This window comes from Parambassis ranga, chromosome 14, assembly GCF_900634625.1.
Source record: "Parambassis ranga chromosome 14, fParRan2.1, whole genome shotgun sequence".
Lineage (NCBI taxonomy): Eukaryota > Metazoa > Chordata > Actinopteri > Ambassidae > Parambassis > Parambassis ranga.
In genome coordinates, this window is record NC_041034.1 from 10044715 (window position 1) to 10065422 (window position 20708).

The following is a 20708-nucleotide window of genomic DNA, read 5'->3' on the forward strand; positions in this document are numbered from 1 at the left end:
CACAATTAATGTTAACGGGGACTTGCATAATATCTCATCCTTTAATGGTGCATGGCGCGCTTCTTTGTCTCTAGACTAATTCCACTGAACGGAGCTGGGGGGCACCAAAGTCTGCTTTCTCCCTACTGTATTCCACAGCTTCCCTCTCCTCTGTCCCCCCTTTTGTGTAGCTACCCGAATAAATTAGCAATCCAAGTCTGTAAAGGAGGGAGGAAGAGGCGGAGGAGGCGGAGGAGGAGGGTATGGCGAAGAGAAGGGGGCTGGGCCTTGTGGCTGAGAAGTCGGCTTTTCAGTTGGTGAGGTGCACGGTGCCCTGAAGCGACTCTGTCTCAGAACACACACACATACACACACACACACACACACGTCGTGTCTAAGTGACTGGATGCTGAGAGAGGAGAGAAACGTTTAGATCAGCGAGAGACCGGTCTCAGCACCACAGGCGGTTCCTTTCTGCTGCAGACAGCGAAGGAGCTTTGGAGCTTCTCAGCTGATCCAAACGCACTCACCTGACACGGGGACAGAGACGCAAGAGGACTCCTTCGCTGGTGGAGTAATCCAATCTGCTGCCGGGAAAATCTGTGGACAAGTGTCATTTTTGTGTGTGTGTGGATATTATGTAGAAACAGAAAAAAAACCCAGTCCAGCTGGACAGCGCGGCTCCATTCAAGATTTTGTCCGGGCGGATTGTCTGTCGTTTTGGGGGATTGGAAAGCCGTTTGCATACTAATCGGGTTTTGGAGGAGATATCCAGAGCGCACATCCAAGAGCAGCACTGTGGGTCCGATGAATGTAAGTGACAGCTTCTTTATTCTCAGCCACACTGTGATCACTGATACATTTGATTGATAAATGTAGGGGATGGAGCTCTTTCTGGGTGGGGGTGTGTGGGTTTCTTTAGTGAGCGGCTGCACACCGCATCTGCACCTTGCACGTATGAGCTTGGTATGGGCTGGTGAGGCTGTTGTTTGATGTGTGAGACTGACAAAAGTAGCATAAGATGAGTGGATCATACAGTGTAGTGATGCTGTGTCTTCTGCTGATTGCTGATCATTTACAGTGGAACCAGCCAAACAGCCAGGTTGGAAAAAGAAAATAAAAATTAAGGCTCACAATTTACAATAAAACATGAAAAGGAGGTCAATTTAGTAGGCTACCACATAAGCTTATTATGCCTTATGGAACTATTTAATAACAGTAAGTCAGTGGTTTCTTCCACAGGGCTGGCAACAGTAGACTACACTTTTTTTGTATTGGATGGAGGACAGAACCACTTAATGGGAAACACCATGAAGTGCACAAAGTGAGCCAACATTAGCTGAACTATTTCCTGGACAGACCAATGGATGTGACAGCGCAGCACTGACTGAGAGGCTTCAGTGATGGAGAGGATTTGGTTGTGTGCCTCTGAGCAAGGCACTCAGATCTCAGCAGAAGGCCTGCTTTGTTGAGGCCTCCTCTTTCATGCATGATTATGAAAACAAAACCCATTTCTGAGCTGAAACACATTTTTTTGGAGGATTTTAGCTAGTTTTGTTATCCAGATGATAGAATTTGACATGGTTGTGCTTTTGTTTCCTAACATGAGGTGTATTTATAGCAACCATTTCTGTCTGTACATGTATGTATTGCCAAAAGCTAAAAATGGGAAACCCAGGGGCATATTTTAGCACCGAACCACAATAGTTATTCTAGTCATATCTGGTGTCCACTGGCATCCACAGCTGGTTTTATGCTGTAAGGAGGGAGACAGGTCTTTGCTACATGGTCCCGGCTCTGGCCTCAGCCTCTGGTCTGCATAAAACTGGTTAGAGTTTGGTTTCTTGCAGAGTGATGAGGCGTGCAGCAGGACATTTTCTAACAGGAACCATATGGATATCTAGTTGGTGTGGCTACAACCGTGTGGAGCTTCTGCTTGTACAAACAATGTATAATTACTCACATCAGCTGCTCAGTGGAACAGATCTGCCTTTAAAGGGATTTTTACTTATTTTCACAATTTTCAAAATTAAGAAACTTGGATGCTTACTCACTTGTGATGTTTAGAAAATTGGCTGGTTCTGGAGTGTGGCCCCTCAGGTGACCACCTTGACCCCTGGCTTCCTTGTCTTAATTGGGTCCTTGTCAAGAATGTCGGTGATAAATGTTTATACTTTTGTTTTTAATGCTCTCTAACAACCCTGTCGTGGCAGAGAGGTGTCTTCATTCCATGTCAAGTCTTTTTGGAGCTTATCAAAAAAGCAAACAGTCTGCTGTTTATCGCACACTTCATGTGGTTTGGTGTGGCTGAATGGACAAGCATGATACACACACTGACAGGTTCAGGCGCATGATTCTCATCAGGGCTTTGCTCGTCTTAGGAAAATGATAATTTATTCCTCGTTTTCATGCTGCTATTTATAGTATTGAACCAAAATCCAAAATGAATGACTCATAGCTAAGGTCAGAGTGTCACTGGGCAGCGTTCATGACATATTTCAGTCTAATTTACCAAACTGCAGCAGTCATATGTGCGATCTTGTGACATCACAAGATCGCACATATGTTTTTGTTTACTTGACTTGGATTCATACTACATTCACACTTCAGTCGATCATCACGTGGTGGCCGGTTTGTAAGCTCACATGGACTCCTTTAAGAGCTGGGCCTCAGGTTGTTTGGTGTCTACTAAGGTTCAGCATTTGCACCAGGGTTCTGGGGAAGATGACTGAGGGGAGCACTCTTCTCCAGCCCCCATTCCCTTTGTTGTATCCTAGTTTTTAGGGTGTACCTTGGAACCATGTAAACTTTGAAATCTTACACCTGCTTCGTGGTGTCATCCAAGCAAATATTGCTATATTTCTGTTTTCAAGCTGTCATCAATTTTTGTTTCTAGATGTAAATAAAGTACCACTGTCCATAGACTTTAAGGGTAGTTTATTGTTTATTCTAATGGTTTCCCTTTAGGGAATGTCCAAGTTGAGGTTTACTTCCAAAGTCTGGAGATACACAGTGTAATCAAATTGTGCATTTGCCACCCACTTTGACACAGAAATCCTGCTTGTACTGTGTACATTGTCATCCTCCCACAGAACCCACATAAGAATGAAAATCAATCAAATCTTTTTTTTTGAACCAGGTTTCATTATGAAAGATTTTATCATGTAACTCCTTTCTCACAAAGTCAGATGTTTGATATTGCAGATAGACAACAGCAACGAGTGAAGGCTTTTGTGTAATATCTGTTTCAGCTCATCATCTCAAATCACAAAGTATACTGCCAAGGCGAGAATGAAATGAAAAGCAGAAAGCATCTTTCCGTCCAAATGTTGCAGCTCAAACAAAAATCTGTCTAATTGTAGCCCAGAGCTGCTTTTTCCTGGGTTTTGTTTTTAAGCATGGGAAATCAGTGTCTGAGGACAAATATCGGAAAAGTGACTCAGAGGCACCCCCCCCCACGCACACACACCACCTCTCTCCCTCACACACTATCCACAAGCCTCACTTTTACCTCACTATATTAGTTTGACAGTGACAAACCTAATTGTACAAATGCCAGATTAACCAGTTAAATTAGGAGACAACAGACATCTGTACACCCACCATAGTTTTGAATAGATGACAAAAAAGAACAAAATAAAAGATTGTTTCCATCTTTTTTTGGCTCCAAAAGTAGCTAGTGGAAATATTTACACTCTGTCTTTCATTGCCTGTGTGCTGCTGATGCCTGAGTTCTGTGTTGGTGTTTTTATTTACCTCTTGGACCACCATCTTTGACGGAAAATAAACCAAAGACTCAATACTGAGGCAATTTAATGCCATTTCAAATTATTACACTGCATGTGGACCATAGACAATGTTAAGCTGCAGCCTTTGTGTGAGGGAGCGCCTTCAGTTTCTGGAAAGTGACTTTTTTTGCATCATCCATCCACAGGAAGGCCAGACAGTTATTATTAGCTTTACTAGTACAGACTCAGAATAAGATTCCCATTGATAAGGCATCCCTTCTGCTGATTGTTCCACATTCCTTTTACTTCACCCTCAGGGCCTCTTGGTTGCCATGGCAGCTACAATCACTAAGTCTGCCATCTTGCTTTGGTTATAATTGTGAAATTTAATTATTGGTGTGTGTCCAATCCAAGGAACGTGGTACTAAAAATTACACAGAAATTAAAATGCTGGTGTACTAGCTGCTGGGTTCATTGTGTGTAGCACAAAATGTAGTGTATAGATATTGTATAGTATAGCTGTGCTTTAGTTATAGTGCACTGTAATCTTTTCCCTGTGGGAAACACAGATCCTACCTTCCTGCTGCATGGTATGAAATCCCATTTATCTGTGGCTCTGGAGAACATATTACTGTATGACTGACTCCACCAATCAAAGGAAATAAATGGTCTCGCCTGTCAGACGTTGATTGATCCACTATCTGGAGCTTTGAGATGGCACAGTTCCATTTTTGTTTGTTCTGAGGCCCAGTTGTGATGTAACAGTTGTCATCATTATTCATAGCAGCAGTGATCCTTTTAGTGTCATCATCAAGACTGGACAAACTGTACAGGTGCTCTCTGCAAACAAAAGGACACACTACATTTGGACTAGTTTCAGGAGCCTCAATGTGCTACAGTCATCTTAAAAATGGACCTGACTGCTCAATATAGCCAAACCAGCTGACTCATGATAAGGATCTGGGATAATGACTAGTGGAAATGGATTGTTATATTCCTGAGTGAAGATATATGATGTATAACGGTGGCTTGTGAGTGCCAAAGTGTGGTTATATCATCAAAATTCTCAGCTTTTCGTTGCAGTAGATGGATGTGCTTTGCTGTGCGTGCATGTGTGTGTGGTCTTAGGATAATATAAGAAATATATTATAACCATTACAAAACCAATGAAAGATACATATCATGTCTCCTCATCTTATTTGTTGTGTCTAAATCAATTTTTACTAGATGAATGTCTTGGTTGTTGCTGATAGTTGTGGATAACTTCACGTTCATCCATTAATTGATTATTGATTAGCTGTCTCAGCACTGTACGAACACTGTCCTGTCTGTATCAGCAGAAAGATCAGACCTATTTATTGATTCTTCTGCTTTGAGAAGTTGATCAGTAAAGACATGCTCACATATACCTTAATGAAGTGATGCATTAATACCATTAGTCAAAGAAGAAGAGATACATGTGGGAATGGTTCTGAAGAAAGATGAATGAAATGTGGTAACTGCTGCCCATCTGTGTGTTTGATGGATGAGAAGTGTCTAAGCTCTGAGGCGAGCAGAGAAGATAGAGCCAGTCTCTCTCTCTCTCTCTGTAGTGTCTCATGTGTTTTTAATGAAGTAAGTGAGATGATCTGAGCTTCTGGTGACTTCAAACACTCCCGTAGAGCTGAGAGCCTTGTAGGGCACCGCAGCTCTCAGGTAAAGCAACGTGTTGCGCAAGTAAAAAGATTCAGATAGTGGATGTGAGTGGGTGATGTGAAACAAAAAGGAGGCGATATAAGTTGGCTAGAAAGAAGTCTTGGTTTCTTGATAACTTTGAAAGAGTTAAAAAAAAGAAATTCTGGCTCTTTGAATGAAGCTCAATTGATGGATTCAGAAGTAAAATTTTCATTTAATGCCACATCTGTCTCTTTTTATCATTTTGTCACTGATGTGCACTGATGTCAGTTCAACTGTGTAGAAAAAAAATGAGAACAAAGACAGACAGACTTAATTCCCTGACTCAACCGCAAGAAGTATAATGGAGTAACATGATACGAAGGCATTTTCTTGGAGAACAGCTGTCGGCGCGCCACTAGCACAAGAGTTGATAGAGAATTTAATAACACAAATAACTGTTCTATATTCTGAACTGCAGATGAGTAATTACAGATTTTGATCGTTTCCCAGATCTGTCAGCCAAAGATGAAGCAGTGAGATGAAGCTCATAGCAGTTCTCTTCAGAAGATACTGACCTCTTTTCACCCTCACAAAAGATTACTCTGTTTGCTGGCAAGCTCTTCAACAAAACATTTAATCACTTTGATTAATATTGATGTATTTTCTGAAACAATAACACGACCTGATACGACTTGGTGTCTGGTTTGCTGTTAGGTCATATTGGTGATTATTTCATTGGATGGAATGCAGAAAGTGATTAAAGTGGGTGTGAGACTGTGTGTGTTTAAGTTAAAAGATGGATCTATGGTTTCTTGACCCTGTTTTGGCTATGGGCTTAAGCGTTTTGTCTTTGAACTTTTTTTCTCTCCTAGTTCATCAACTGGGATTCTTCTGACGTACCTATTCTTACAAGGTTGAGCGTCTTAGGTTTAGAGTTATGACTGGGTTAAAGTTGGGGTAAAGGTTGGGTTAAAGTTAGGATAAGCCTCTAGGGAATAAAAGTAAGTGAATGCACCATTCTTGCATGTGTGTGGGTATCAGTAACAGACATAGCTTCATGTCCTAAGTTAGAAGGAGTCTTGTAGCTTTTGTTACATGCACATGCAGTTCTTGAACTCAAGTGAGTTTTAAGTCAATAACTGCTGGAGTTATTCTGTTTTGGGTAGGTCAGCACTGCCAAAGATCAGTCCTGCAGGTCTCAAAAGACTTATGACCTTAGAAGTTAAATTCAAATATGGCAGAGGTTGTTCATTGTTACCCCAGAAGACTATCGACAAGATCCTTGATATGTTACATGTGACCATGCAGTTATCCACAACAAAATCTTAGGCTGGTCTCTGATACTCCTTGGACCTGGAATTGACCATCTTGTCATGTTTAAGGAGGATCCTGGGAGGTTTCTTTGCCAGTTTGCAAACATGGATGGGACACTTCTAACTAGAGATGAAAGAACAGTTGAAACAGTAGAAATGTCTTTTATGATACCAAGTGGAGCCATTAAGTATTTAAATGTCTTCCAACAGTGAGAATACTGTCTGATGTTTAATTGCTTCCAGTGTTGAATACAAGATGAATCTCATTTAAAAAAAATATTAGCTTGATCTGTGATAAGAGTATTTAATTCAGTTTCACCAGTGATGTAATGATGTTTGACATAGTTATGGATATGGTTCAGCTTGACAGCTTGCCCTTGTGGGATATTATGCTCTGATGGGGAGGGGCGGTGAATGATGGTGGATGGCAGCTGCTGCTTCACCTTCATAGGCTCCTTACCTCTGCATCCTTATTTATTTTGTTTACTCTCTTTTGTATACATCACTCTTTTTTTAAGCTGTGCCTTTCTTCAGTTTTCTTTAACAAATGGCCTTAAATCGATCAGAGGAGCTAACCTTGCTGGACGTTTGCTTGACAGTCTGGCCTTGGAGGGTTTATATAGCACCTCCGGCTGCGTGTTCTCTTGCTGCATGCCTTCATGGACAGTTCCGATGGTACATTGGTTATGTGTGGTCATGTGATCTGTTTGTGTACTTACTCAGGCTAAGGTTAGCTTCTCCTTGTTTTTCTTTCTATCACTGTAGCAATCACTTAAAAAAAACCTCAATCATATTCACACTTCTCTTCTACATATCTAGGTCTAGTCCTTTCTCTGCTCCTGCTGTCTCGGGCAGTGAAATCTAGGACGTGTTGTCGCAGGGGACCTGGTGTAGTTTGTAACTGTGTGTGTGTCTGCATTCTGCTATGACAGCCACTTTGAGAGTAGATAAACAAATATGAGTTATCACACCAGCTTTCAATTGTCATGTTTCTGCTGCAGAGACTTTGCAGTTTTTTCCACCTCAGTATGGAATAAGATGGAATCCTGAACAAGAACTGCGGTAAAATCAAAATATAAAACTGCATTTTACAGAAGCATATTTAATTGAGGCTGATTGAGCCAGTAATTGGTCTGAATAGTGGTTCTCTATAAAATAAAGTACCCAAAGCATTGGATTGGTGCAGCGCGAACTTGCATAGTAATAATGGGATGCAACACACCTTAAATGATTTGTTATCAATACTATCAATACTATATGACCCCAGATTGAGGACACAGAATGTAAATCCCACAGCAGATCTTTTATGGCTCAGAATAAAACAAAACTTAAACAACAAGTCGGCATCTTAACCTCATTTTCTTCGCATGATTTCATATCCAAATGAGAATGTGGAGCCAAACCATGAGAACCATTTAATTTCCAAATACTATGAGATCGGAAACAAAAAGTCACCAAATGTCTTTGATTCTATTCTGTTCTCTTCAGGACAATGTAAAAACAACAGCAAGCACAGTGTGGACCCAAACGTTTGGTCGCAGCAGTCTCCTGGCTGAGAAAGACACCCCTACTGGGAACTGACTTGTCTCTGTGATCCCCCCACATCCCTCCACATCCCCACACCACCCTCTGCAGCCGGGCTGATGTCACTGACATGGACATTTATGTAGGAAATAAGTAATAAAATTGACCTGCGGAGCAATATATCATGGACAGAATTAAAAAGAAAGGCTTCCACAGTGTTCACGTAAACTGGGAAAACAGTTGGTTCCCAGAGATAATAATCGCTGGTTCTGAATTTGATTAGGAACGAATTCATGATCAGATCTGTCATGTGATGATGGACTGAGTTGTGGAGACAATCCGCTTTAGCAGCTTTTTCCTTATACTTGTAGATAGATCACTTATCACTCAACGCCACTTGAGCTACTGGCCGCCAAGCAACCCAGCTCTCACTTCATCATAATTTATTCAAACATACTTGCTCAGACTCGACCAGCCTCAACACACCGGGTGGGTTGTGTTTCGCAGGTTGTGAGTGCTTTTATGGCTCTGTGCTCTCCCTTGGGTGAAGTACCTACACAGTCATGAACTAGTAAGTCATGAAGTAGTATTAATATTAATCGTGCTTTGGTGTGGCACGTGCATGTATATTTCAGTGTGTGTGTGTAACTGTCCAGACAGCGGCTGCCTGACTGTCTGTGCGGCTGACTCATTAGATTTGGCTTGATTCTGTTTTAATTGAGTCAGTTGTTGAAATAAACTGAAACTGATATCCACCTTTATTGTAAGAGGAAAAAGAAAAAGGGAAGCGGAAGAAATGCGTGTATATGTACATAGATGGAGACCCTAATATAAACACAGTCTGCACGCACATGCTTGCATGAACTGGTGACAGCTGGGGTTACAAACGGGACATCTATATTCAGATACCCAAGGAAAAGCAACTCAAGGGGAGACAGGGGTCATAGTTGTCGTCTCCCTAAACACACACAGCCAAAATGACATGAAAACTGAGATGCAAAGCATTCCTCCATCCTCTAACCCCTCCCGCCAGACTCCCTCCCTCCTCATACAATGCTTTTTTATCACTGCAGACCACTGCAGCTTCTCACCACAACCTGACCTCATTTGCAGTCATTTAAATGTAATTGTAGACTTTTACATGCCACTAAAGGTACTGCAACTGCATGTTACAATATGCAAAGAGTAGGTCGTATCCAGATTTTAAAGGCATATTTTATTATTTTTAATCTTTTGACATAAGAAAGGTTTCCTTCTGTTTTTTTCCATGTCTGGCTTTTCTGTCAATCACAGAGTCTGGCCAGTATTTGTTCTGGGTGACACAGAAGCATGACTGAACAAGAGGCTGCCAAATATCTACAGGCAATGCCAGACCCAGGAGCAAGCTGAGTGTAACCTTGTGCTGTTCCATCAAAGCACAAGAAACATGGCAGACACAGAGATGGTGTGGACTGGCCATTTTTTTTACTCTGTGACTTTGGGCCCTGTTTAGTTTGGCTGCTGGTAGCTGTGGCGTGCCCAACCTGGACCTGCTAAATCCATTAGAGGGGACGGACAGAGGAAAAGAGGAGGAGGAGTGAACATGCGAGGGATAGAGGAGATGGCACTGCATTAGGAAAAGCTATTTCTCACAACTGCAACACATACTGCTTTAAATATATAGAAAACACTATGGGTTTCTGTTATTTGGTAACAGCACTTAAGAGTGGAGGCCCATGTATTTGAGGGTTTGAGGCTTTGTGCACGGCAGAGGCAGATTATGGGGGTGCAATGCCAGATAGAATGTGGCTGAGACTGCATGGAGCCCTCTGGGTCTGCCTTGTCTGTCAGTGTGGTCGCACAGAGATGATGTCACTGCTTGCATGCACACGGGCAGGTTGTTGCTTGTTCCATTTTGCCTTGTATTTTACATTTCAGAAAAAAATTAGACATACTTTTACTCACAGTGTGCCACTAGAGGGAGCGACTCAGGTGGTTATTATTTCCCCCCACTGACCATCTGCTAAAGCCAGTATCCTTTCAGCATGAGCCATATTTTAGCCCTCGCTCTCCCTATTCCTCATGCACTTGTGTTGTCCAGGGTAAACACAAGTGTATTACGGCAAATGTCAAAAGGGAGATGATGTCATGGACCGAGTGCTCATTGACAGTGACAGACTGCAGCCATGCGATCTGTTCATCAATATAACCTTTCACTGACACTCAGCTGAAGCAATAAGACACATACACATACACATTTTGGAACACACCCTTTCTGACTTAATTTATCAGTCATACCTACACAGCTCAGGGGTCCCTGAAGACAAAGAGGCTGTCAAGCCAAAGCAAACTGTAATCACTCCTCACAAACTTTTTTCTGTTGTGTCCTAAATCCACACTTTCCATTTCCCTGCCTTTTTTATTTTTACTTTTCAAAGGCTGCATTATTATACTGTACTGTGGGTTAATTTAATCAGACCATGGTCTCACAAGGCCCAAGCTCTGACTCTAAGTTTCCCTTGCAGCAGCAGCAAGACTCCTTTTTCATCATCACACCCTTAATTGTCTCACAGACCCCTTCTTTGAAATTATATCTCTTTCTTCCCACTCACAGTCATGTAGAATAAAAAAAACAAACAAACACAGACAAACACAACAAAAATCTAGGGTGTGTAATGCAGACTCTAGTCTTAGCCGCGCTCTCCCTTTTGTGTGGGAGTGCAACAACTGTCCGGAGCAGCCGTCTGGACCAGATGTAGAGGTCAGTGACCGAATCAGAGGGGCCAGTATCAGTGTCCCCCTTCCGGGTCCCACTGGAGCTATAGCCTTTATTAATCTTTCCTCTGCTGAGGCCTCATAAACTACCGCAGGAGGTCAGGGTCAGAATGACTGGTAAGGGGGATGTAGTGCAGTTTTTTAAAGTTTGCTCTGCGTGTCATGTGTTCTCAAAAGAGCCCCGATGGGCCTTGATATTTAAGAATTAATAGCAGTACAATCAGTAGATATGTGATGGAGGATTTGTGTTGCAAATGCTGGTTCTAATATTAAAAAAAACTGCAAAACTGCAGTGAATATGGATCCATCAGAAGGATGCTTCATCCAGAAGCCAGTCTTTCCTTAGGTAATCAGTCTGTGGACGTTTTGCATATATGATTATGGATGCTTCAGATTAATGTATGTATAAAGACTGCAGCCGGCAGCAGGCTGGCTTTTCCTCTGGAGGAGGAAGACATTCCTAAAGTTAACTGTCCGAATTATACATGCACTGTGGGGGTGATTGTCTGGGTGAATATGGCTGGCTAACACCCATCACTGACGACTCGCCTCCCTCCTGTCTGCTACTGGCGTTTTGCCTGCATCACACATTTATGGTTTTGATCATTTGTATTCGCTAACAGGGGCAGGATTCATTCACATTCCTGAGAGTTTACGTATTGATGTTCAGATCAAGGTGGAGGATTGTAAAACGCAGCATCCCCCTGGTATCAAAGTGTGATGAATGTGTTGAGTCAGTTCTGGATGGCTTTCCTTATTGCAGGATGTTTTGAAGAGTTATACGCTCAATAAATCTTTCCTTATAAATACTCCAGGAACATGCATAAACAATTGGCTTCATTTTAAAAGTAATCTAAATATTTGTAGACCTCATCAAGGGGCAGAATGTGCATCTATCTCGTGAGAGTCTTGAGTTGTTCGGTTAAACTTGCCAGAACAGTTATGAGTGTATTTGCAGAATTTTATGGTTGTGCACACAAAAGTATGTGTGTCAGAGCTCGGTCAATTGCCATTTGCAAATAATTATTGCTGTTTGTTTTAACTTGCTGGAAGTACCAGATGGTGGCTTTGCTGCAGGGTAACTCTTTGCTGCAGTGTCAGGTGAGTTTTAGAGAACCTTTAAATGACCTTTCTTGCTGTAAGTGTGCCATATGATGAGATATATCTGACCTTCTGGCACACCAGGAAAGCCATCAACAGTTTTTGGCAAGAAGTATTTGGACTGTGTGCATAGTTACAATGTACACTGTATATCTGTTCATGATTAGATCCAGTATGTGACTGATGAGATTGATTTAGCATTAGCATGAGGAGGATATTATCTTTATGGATATGTGCATGATTTAGAGTTGGGGGAACATAGAGGCTAAGCTTACAGTTTTAAATGACTACGTCTGCCCATAAAGGCCATGCTGAAGCAGCTATAGACTTTCCCATGCATTCCATGTGTGTGTGTGTTTTTATATATCTGTGCTGGATATAGAAAAAAAGTCTTACAAAGAATCTTAATGCACATTTTTAAGTGTCTGTAGTGTTTTTTCCCTTGGGATTTCCACGTGCTTGGGACACTTAAAGATGTTCTCACCCAGTGAATAAAAATTGTTATCCTTGAGATAAATATAGTTTATGATTCTGTCCTCAGTGTGGTTTAAGTCAGTGTGGATCCTGGACGGACCTACACTTCCATTTTCATGCTTTTTCAAAGCTTCCTGATGCAGCTGAAGTGTTCTTTCCAGAATGTTATATATATCCATTTTATGGGGGAAAAAGCTGAAATTCATCAGGCAGTCTTTAATATAGGCTCGGAGCTGTAAAAGTGTTAGCACATTGTCATGCAAGGATTTAAGATAGTATTCCACTTTAGGGAAAAAAGAACATTTTGTTTTCATTTTGTACTAAAAGAGCTAAGTGAATTTTCAAGATGCTTTCAAACAGAGAATGTTCAATTGCTCAATTCACATATCATAAAATATAATGTCTACATTGTCACCTCTACAGCTAATGTTTTTCTTTCTCTCTTTTTTTTTTTCCTTCCAGGCGTAGCAGAATCCAGCCATGCCGATAACAAGTAAAAGGTCGAGACCGAGGGCTTGGGTCGGCAGACCCTGTGTGTGTTCAAGTCTTTGGAAGGCACTCTTTTATTTTTGCATCATTCTAGTGCAGTCAACACATGTCCTTGCAGCACTGGAACTCCAGCTGGATGAAGAACAACCAGCAGGGACCATAGTTGGCGATATCAGCGCCGGGTTACCGCCAGGTGAAACTGCAAGTCTTTACTTCATCTCGGACCATGAGGGCACAGGCGTGGGGAGTGACCTTAACATTGATGAGACCACCGGCATCATTACCACAGCACGGCGTCTGGATCGGGAGCAGAGGGATCACTATAGTTTCATTGCAGTTACCATGACTGGTATCACCATTGAGGTTTCAATCACTGTCAACGACATCAATGACCATGCACCTGTGTTCCCCAAAAAGAATGCTGTTCTTAAGATCCCTGAGCACACAGCAGTGGGGACAAGGTTTTCCCTGGAGCCTGCAACAGATGCAGACAAGGACCAGCTGACAACCCAAGGCTATGCTATTCGAGAGGGGAATGTTGGCCAAACATTTAAACTTGAGACTAAGAGAGCTGCTAACAAGGTTCTGTATTTAGACCTGGTGGTCAATGGACTGCTGGACAGAGAGAAGCGCTCATCATACTCCCTGGTCCTAGAGGCCTTTGATGGGGGCTCGCCTCGAAGGATGGGATCCATGACCCTGGAAGTAACAGTAACTGACATCAATGATCATGCTCCGGTCTTCAATCAGAGCCGATATCACGCTATTATCTCTGAAAGTCTCCCACAAGGAAGCAGCATCCTGCAGGTTAGTTTTTCACCTTTATTTTCAATACTGACAGATTCCTCCCAGATTTAGAAGTGATGTCTTGTCTTGTCTTTGCAGGTGTTTGCAACAGATGAGGATGAAGGTGATAATGGCCTGGTGCTTTATGAGATCAACCGCCGTCAGAGTGACCCCGACCGCTACTTTGTCATTGACCTAAAATCAGGGGTCATCACTCTCAATAGACCCCTGGACTATGAGCTGAAGAGGGTCCATGAGCTGGTGGTTCAGGCCAGGGACAATGCCAGCCACCCTGAGGTAACTGCCTTAAGGCTATTAATTAGAGTGCATTAAAATATTTTTTGTTTGCAGGAGGTGGTTTTAAAGTCTCATATTTCTATTTTATGTCACTTCAAAGTTGTCTGATTCACCAACTGACCAACAAATTGTTGAAAAAACTATATATTAAGCTGAACTGAATGGATCTTTTAACATGAATATTACCAAAACTATTTCCCCAGGTGACCAACGCATTTGTGACTATCCATGTACGTGACTACAACGACAACCAGCCTACCATGACCATCATCTTCCTTAGTGAAGACGGCTCTCCCAGAATCTCAGAAGGAGCCCAACCTGGCCAGTACGTAGCTCGGATATCTGTCACAGACCCAGATTACGGAGAGTACGCCAATGTTAATGTGTCCCTCGAAGGAGGTGATGGGAAGTTTGCTCTCACAACAAAGGACAGCATCATTTACCTGATATATGTCGACCAGGTGTTGGACAGAGAGGAGAGAGATTCATACCACCTCAGAGTGATGGCCACAGACTCTGGCACACCTCCTCTCAGGGCAGAGTCCTCTTTCACCATCCAGGTGACTGATATCAACGACAACCCGCCTCTGTTTGACCAGCAGGCCTACAGACAAACTATTCCGGAGGTTGTGTATCCTGGGTCATTTGTTCTTCAGGTTACTGCCAGGGACAAAGACCAGGGGCCCAACGGGGATGTAAGATATAGCCTACTAAAGGGCAAGAACTCTCACTCTGATTGGTTTTCGATTGACCCAGTTACAGGGATCATTACTACTGCAACTGCTCTGGACTTTGAATCAGAACCAGCCCCTAGTGTGACTGTTGTTGCGACGGATAGCGGCCGCCCTCCTCTGTCATCTACAGCCAAGGTGGACATTGTGCTGCAGGATGTTAATGATAACACACCTGTGTTCTCCAGCAGCTTCTACAATGCCTCCATCAAAGAGAACACTCCAGCTGGGACCTGCTTCTTAGAGGTAAGAGAACTCTTGACGAGGAGAGCTTCAGCCCTCTCAGTCTTCTTTTATCTTTCTCCTTTTCTCTGTTTTTTTAGACCACTTGTCTTTATTTAGTAAAGGAACTGTCATTTTTAATTTTCACAGTGTTCAGTCTCACTGCCTGTTGGCCACAACATTATTGTCTACTTATGCAGCCAAAACCAAAGTACGGTATTCTCCGTCTCCCCTGTCCTCTCATCTCCTTATTCACTCTCTCACACGCTCCCCTTAAGCCCTTTCTGAATACTCCCCTGGTAAAGGCCTGATTTATGCATCAATGTAAAGCAGTCTGGAAATCAAAGTCATGTCTGAAGTGAAAAGCGGTCACAAACTCATATTTCAGAAAAGGATGGTGCAGTTGGAAGTGGTGCCACATTGTGATGTGATTCATAAAGACTGGGCTTAGAAGTCCATCCAAAGTGTTCAATTGAAGAGAAAAAAAATGTGGATTGAGACCTCACCTGAATTTCTGAGGCTAATGTGAGAAGATTTTCTCTGTTCTGGTATGTCCTCTCTCTCACCTCATTGTGTTGCCATGGTAACCAAGCCAGCAGGGCGAGCACTCGCTGTCTTGCTGCAGCTCGGCTGTCTTACTTTCGTCTTGATTCCAGCAGCTGCTTATTTGGGGTATAAGGGAGACCTCTCCTGAGAAATGAAAAAGCTTGACTGGCTGTTTGTCCTCCAGCAAGGTCTGAACTTGGCATCACGCACCGTTTAGACTACTGTTTTTACACGTTTTTTTCACCCCTCTCATGTGAAATTGAGAAAAGTGAAGAAAAGAAGCATTTTTAAGAAGGCCTGCTAAAGTGCAGTGCAGTCCCAATAAAATGCCCTGGACCTATAATTATACCAGCCCAACTGAAGCATAAACAGTTGAATATCACATTTTTGCAGGTTCACTTAACATGCATTTGGAAAAGATGGTTGGTTGGTCTTTAGTGGAAACTGGCATATGGGCCTGCTCCTCAGTAAAGTAATGAGATGGGGGGGGGTAAGAGAGGGTTATGAGGAGTAGTGATACGAGATGCAAATGAAAAAGAGGGAACTGACCCATGGAGGGATTTAAGAGAAGCCTTGAGTGTCTTGTCTGTGTTGTCTGAACCCTGTAATTTTCTCCCTGTCAGGCTGTTCTGTTAAATTATTATACCCCTCAACCAACTAAATGAACCCTCTGGACATCAATTCCAGTTGTTGTAATCAACTGTTACTCATTTTTCTAATCCTAGCCGGCGGTTATTCTGGCACTAGGTGCAGGCGTAATCCCATGCCAGACATCACGGGTGGTTTTCCAGTATGCCAGAGTGAGTGAATAAGGCTTGATTTGCTCATTCCGGCACGTTTTTCAAGGCTTGCATCGACCGAGCCAAGACTCTCCAGGCAAGAGTCTCCCCACAAGGCTGGCGATTTGCAACATAATGGTAGACGGTGTAAACTTCTCTCACCCAGATCGGACACACACAAATAACATTAGACCTGATTTAATAGATCTTCTTTCAGATATGTTTTGTGTTTTGTGCAAGATTGTGGAGCAGTTTATGACAAAAACTGTCTCAGCTGGTTGACCTGGACCCAGTTTACATTTTTGTGTGATGTTATTTGGCACAGTTGATCCGGTTGTGAGAGTTTGTCACGTTCCTGATGGAGCTGAGACGAAGGAGGTTGAATGTTCTCAGAATTGTACCAATATTTACAATAGATAGCAATCACTATTTAGATTTTGGAGTTATTAGACTGGCCTGACTGGCTAGGTTTGGATTTTGGACACTTTTGTACAAATGGAGGGGAAATGAGCCAAAGTTTAATATCTAAACAAGGAAATGTGTTATCAGAAGTGCAGTTTCTCTGTCTTGTTTTATGTTACTGGTTGCCTTCTTTGCTCTGTTTCTGTTTCTATATATTTATATCTCTCTGTAAGTCTCTTTTGCTTTCTTTCACTCCTCACTTCCACACACACACATACACACATTCGGTGTGTAGGAAGCTTCTTATCAGTTTGGCCACTGTAGTAATCTGTAATGTGTGGTACTGTTTATGTAGCAGCGACACAAAGAAGTTATTTATTTCTTGGTTTCCCTGCTTTCCTCTTCTCCCACTTCCTTAAAGTATTTCCCAGGCATCAGAGGTTATGCGTGTGTGTGTGTGTGTTTGGCATGCACATCAATCTGAATCAGGTTCATAACCTAAGAAGGTAAAGGGGTCATGAGAACGGTGAGAATTGTGCAAGGTGGTGAAAAGTTATAAGCACATCTAGAGTGGTTCCTGTTCCCTGGATAAAAAAATTAACAGGCTGATGTGCTTCTGAAATCATCTGATCAGTGTGTATCTGAGTGACTGCTACTGCCATTGAGTTAATATGATTACCTTTTAGATCTCTTGCGTTTTTTTTCCTTGGTTATAATCTACATTTTTCAGACTCTAAGCATTTTTCTTCCTTCCTGTGTTGGTTTGAGTCTCTGTCAAATCCAATGACATGCTGACTTCCAGCATGACCCGACTGCGGGGAAGGCATCGCTAATCTCACAAGCAGTAACACACATGTTCTGGTCAAAGTTCAAATGCAGCTCCAGCGGACAACAGTAGATGAGTTGCAAGCTATAAATATAACTTGTAAAATCAACTAAAAACCAAACAAAAGTGGAGATTATTTGAGAATAAGGCATCACACCACAGAGCGAAATGTTCCCTGTGTGTGTGTGTACACAAGCCTGTGTGTCATACATCTGCGGATGTGTACTTGTGTACATTGTTGGAGTCGAGGCATCATTGTCAGCAGGTGATGCATCTCCCCTGTGATGTTCAGCATGTGGTTTCCTGGTCAGGCCTGTTAAGCAACACTCAATCATTTAGACAGACGCACAGATGTGCTCATCTGGGAGACGTACAAAGATATGAGCTTGTTGATGCTGCAGTAGAACAGTACAACAAGAATGCAACATCTGTTGGTAGAGTATAGTTTCAATGACTGTAAGGGCTGCTAATTAGTTTAAGCACGAATAGCTCTGCAAGTAATATAACAGGACAACATGAAAAAAAGATAAGTATAGGCCAAAAGATCATATGACTGAATCAAAATTCTCCCCACATATTTAGAATTTGAATTACATGATTAGTTGTGCATGTGGTTGGTTACATTGCTGCCGCTTTACTTCTCTGCTTCCTGTTATTGCCCTGATTTTATTCTTAAAGTGCAGCTAGGCAGTTTATATCTAAAGTTCAATCTCTCCTGCTAACCAGCCAGCTGTGGACAGACTGTCAGGCGGTACCATGCAAAATAAAAGGTTTACACATATGAAATGTGCAATCTGTCTGAAAGACATTCTGACCTGACACCTGTGTAATACTGGCTGTTTAATGGTTCATCCCCTGGGGAGCCAAATAGGGGCTCAGGCATGCTGGTGGTATTTTCATTTCAGTCTCACCAGTCACATGTGGTGATTCCATGCTCTGCGCCACATTTCTTGACTGACAGCCTTTCTCACCTGCTAACCAGGCTTAGCAGGACATCAGCTTAAAAAATGTGAGAAAGCCACCCAAGAAAACGTGAGCACGGTGTGAAGGTGACTAAAATACAGCAAAAACATATAGGGCGCAGACTGGTTTCTTTTGACAGGTGGAGCCAGTCCTGCTGAACCTCCCACATAACCAACTTAGACAAACATGTCTGTCTGTCAGAGCAATCAGCATTTTTGTTGTGAAGTCCAAAGTCAAGGACCCTATGGCTAAAGTCTTTGGGCCTCTGTAAGGAAATTCTAATCATATTGAAAACATACACACGTGTGCACTCTGAGACTAATCACATTTGTTAAACCAATAGCAATACAGCCTGAGACACTGAGACATATGGTGACACGCTGGAAGCAGGAAGGTATTGAGCTTTAGCTTCCTGTAGTCTTCTTCTGCTATCATGTTGAATCTGGCCCCCATGAAAACCAGAGCCAGAACAAACCACAGCTTCAACTTGGAGCTCACACACTCATCTCCAGCCCAAACTCACAACACACACACTTTAATTTTATTAAGCTTGAAAAAGCAGGATGAAGATTAAATTTATTGTTCGCTTGATGTCTTCCCCCCCGCCAGTGGCAGTTGTGCTTTAACGCTACCCTGCTCTGTTGAAACTTTGTCTTGTGTGTTTTAATTAATCTGTCAGTGTGTCTAATGTGTTTGGATCAATAGCAGAGTGAAGAAAAGGCTGCGGGCCGTAGAGATCACATGCCTCAGTTGCATCAAACAGGTGATAACCGATAACAAACGGTTGGGTTCACACACAAACAGACACTGGAGAGATGGAGAATTTGGTGAATCGTTTCATGCTGCTAACAGCTGGCTCCTGTTCTGACATGCTTACTTTCCTTCTCCCTGTCTGGTACAGTATTTCTGTCTCTATCTCCAGCTCTCTTGCACCAGCTCACACGTCTTTCAGCTGCTGCTGATGTTGACAGGATGTGTGTGACGAGGGATCAGGACGGTGTGTCTGCTATGTGAACTATTCTCATAACATCCATCAACACTCACTGTTAACTCATCACCTGTTTGCTACTGGAGACTCAGATGCCATGAAGAAAATCCATTTTGGTATTACGCTTGAGCTCATACACTTCACAGACAACAAGGTGGGCTTTATTTTTCTGTTCATATCTGAAGATCTGGACACTGGATTTAGAAAATGGGCCAATAAAAAAATAGGTCAATGATTTATTATTATTAATATAAAACCGTTTTTTTAAGACATCAAACCTGTCTGTGCTAGTGAGCAAATAGCAATGAATACATTATATTTGCTTAGCTTTTAGCAGGTTAGCAGTTCCTTTAATGGCATCTTGATGCTGGCCCCAAAAGCAAGTCATTTGTTATTGACCTTTGTGTCAAAATGTCTACTTTATATCCAAATTAAACAGCAGAGAGCACAGGTTTGGTCTCCATGAATAATTCCTCTGTTCATTGCACCTCTTATCAAAGAGCTTTTATTGTGCTGGAACATTTTCAGCTCTGTGGCAGCATTCTTCTCTTAAAAGCAGTAGTTTGGTTCCATATCACAAGCTGTTGGCATATGCTGTGGTTTAAACCTATCAGAGTGTTCATTCATGTGTGATCTGACTGGCGATGCCTCTGTTGAGGGGATGGCCTCACGCCTCATTAGGCCCAATACTCTGTACCATATGGCAGTGACGGCTTTTCCTTCTTTCTCCCGGTCCAGGCTTTCTCTTCCATTTCTTCATCTCATCTGGTAGTGAGTATATCACTTTCCATTCTTTGGTTTTTACCTCATGTCTCATGGGCTTTTTACCCGCATGGCTGTTCTATCAAGTATGGAAAATATTTCTTTCTTTGTGCTGAGAAGCTTCTTGTTGTTGCAGCTCAGCATTTAACATGAGGGCTACAGCCTATAAGCACCGAAACGTGCATTTTATTCCTGAGCAGTGACAGCTAAGAGGTTATAAAAAGAGTCATAAGAGTCCCTGTGTATATTATTTAAATGCATTCATGCATCACTCCACTTTAACTTGCTAGTTTTTCCAACGTACTGTGGAGATGCCAAGATACTTTATATACCGTAATGAAAAGCAGAGTAGAATAACAGCTTTTGGAACACCAGCCAAATCTTGGAT

The 20708-nt window shown here is 42.3% G+C and overlaps 1 protein-coding gene across 1 annotated transcript in view; it reads left to right on the top strand.

Moving 5' to 3' along the window:
* The first annotated feature begins 306 nt into the window (after positions 1 to 306).
* Positions 307 to 20708, top strand: part of dchs1b (dachsous cadherin-related 1b) — a 70959-nt gene continuing 50557 nt past the window's right edge. Inside the window, exons 1-4 of the mRNA XM_028421926.1 lie at positions 307 to 792; positions 12992 to 13825; positions 13904 to 14101; positions 14305 to 15078. Of these exons, the coding sequence (XP_028277727.1) occupies positions 13010 to 13825; positions 13904 to 14101; positions 14305 to 15078 (1788 nt within the window). The 5' untranslated portion in view covers positions 307 to 792; positions 12992 to 13009. The remainder of the gene's footprint in view (positions 793 to 12991; positions 13826 to 13903; positions 14102 to 14304; positions 15079 to 20708) is intronic.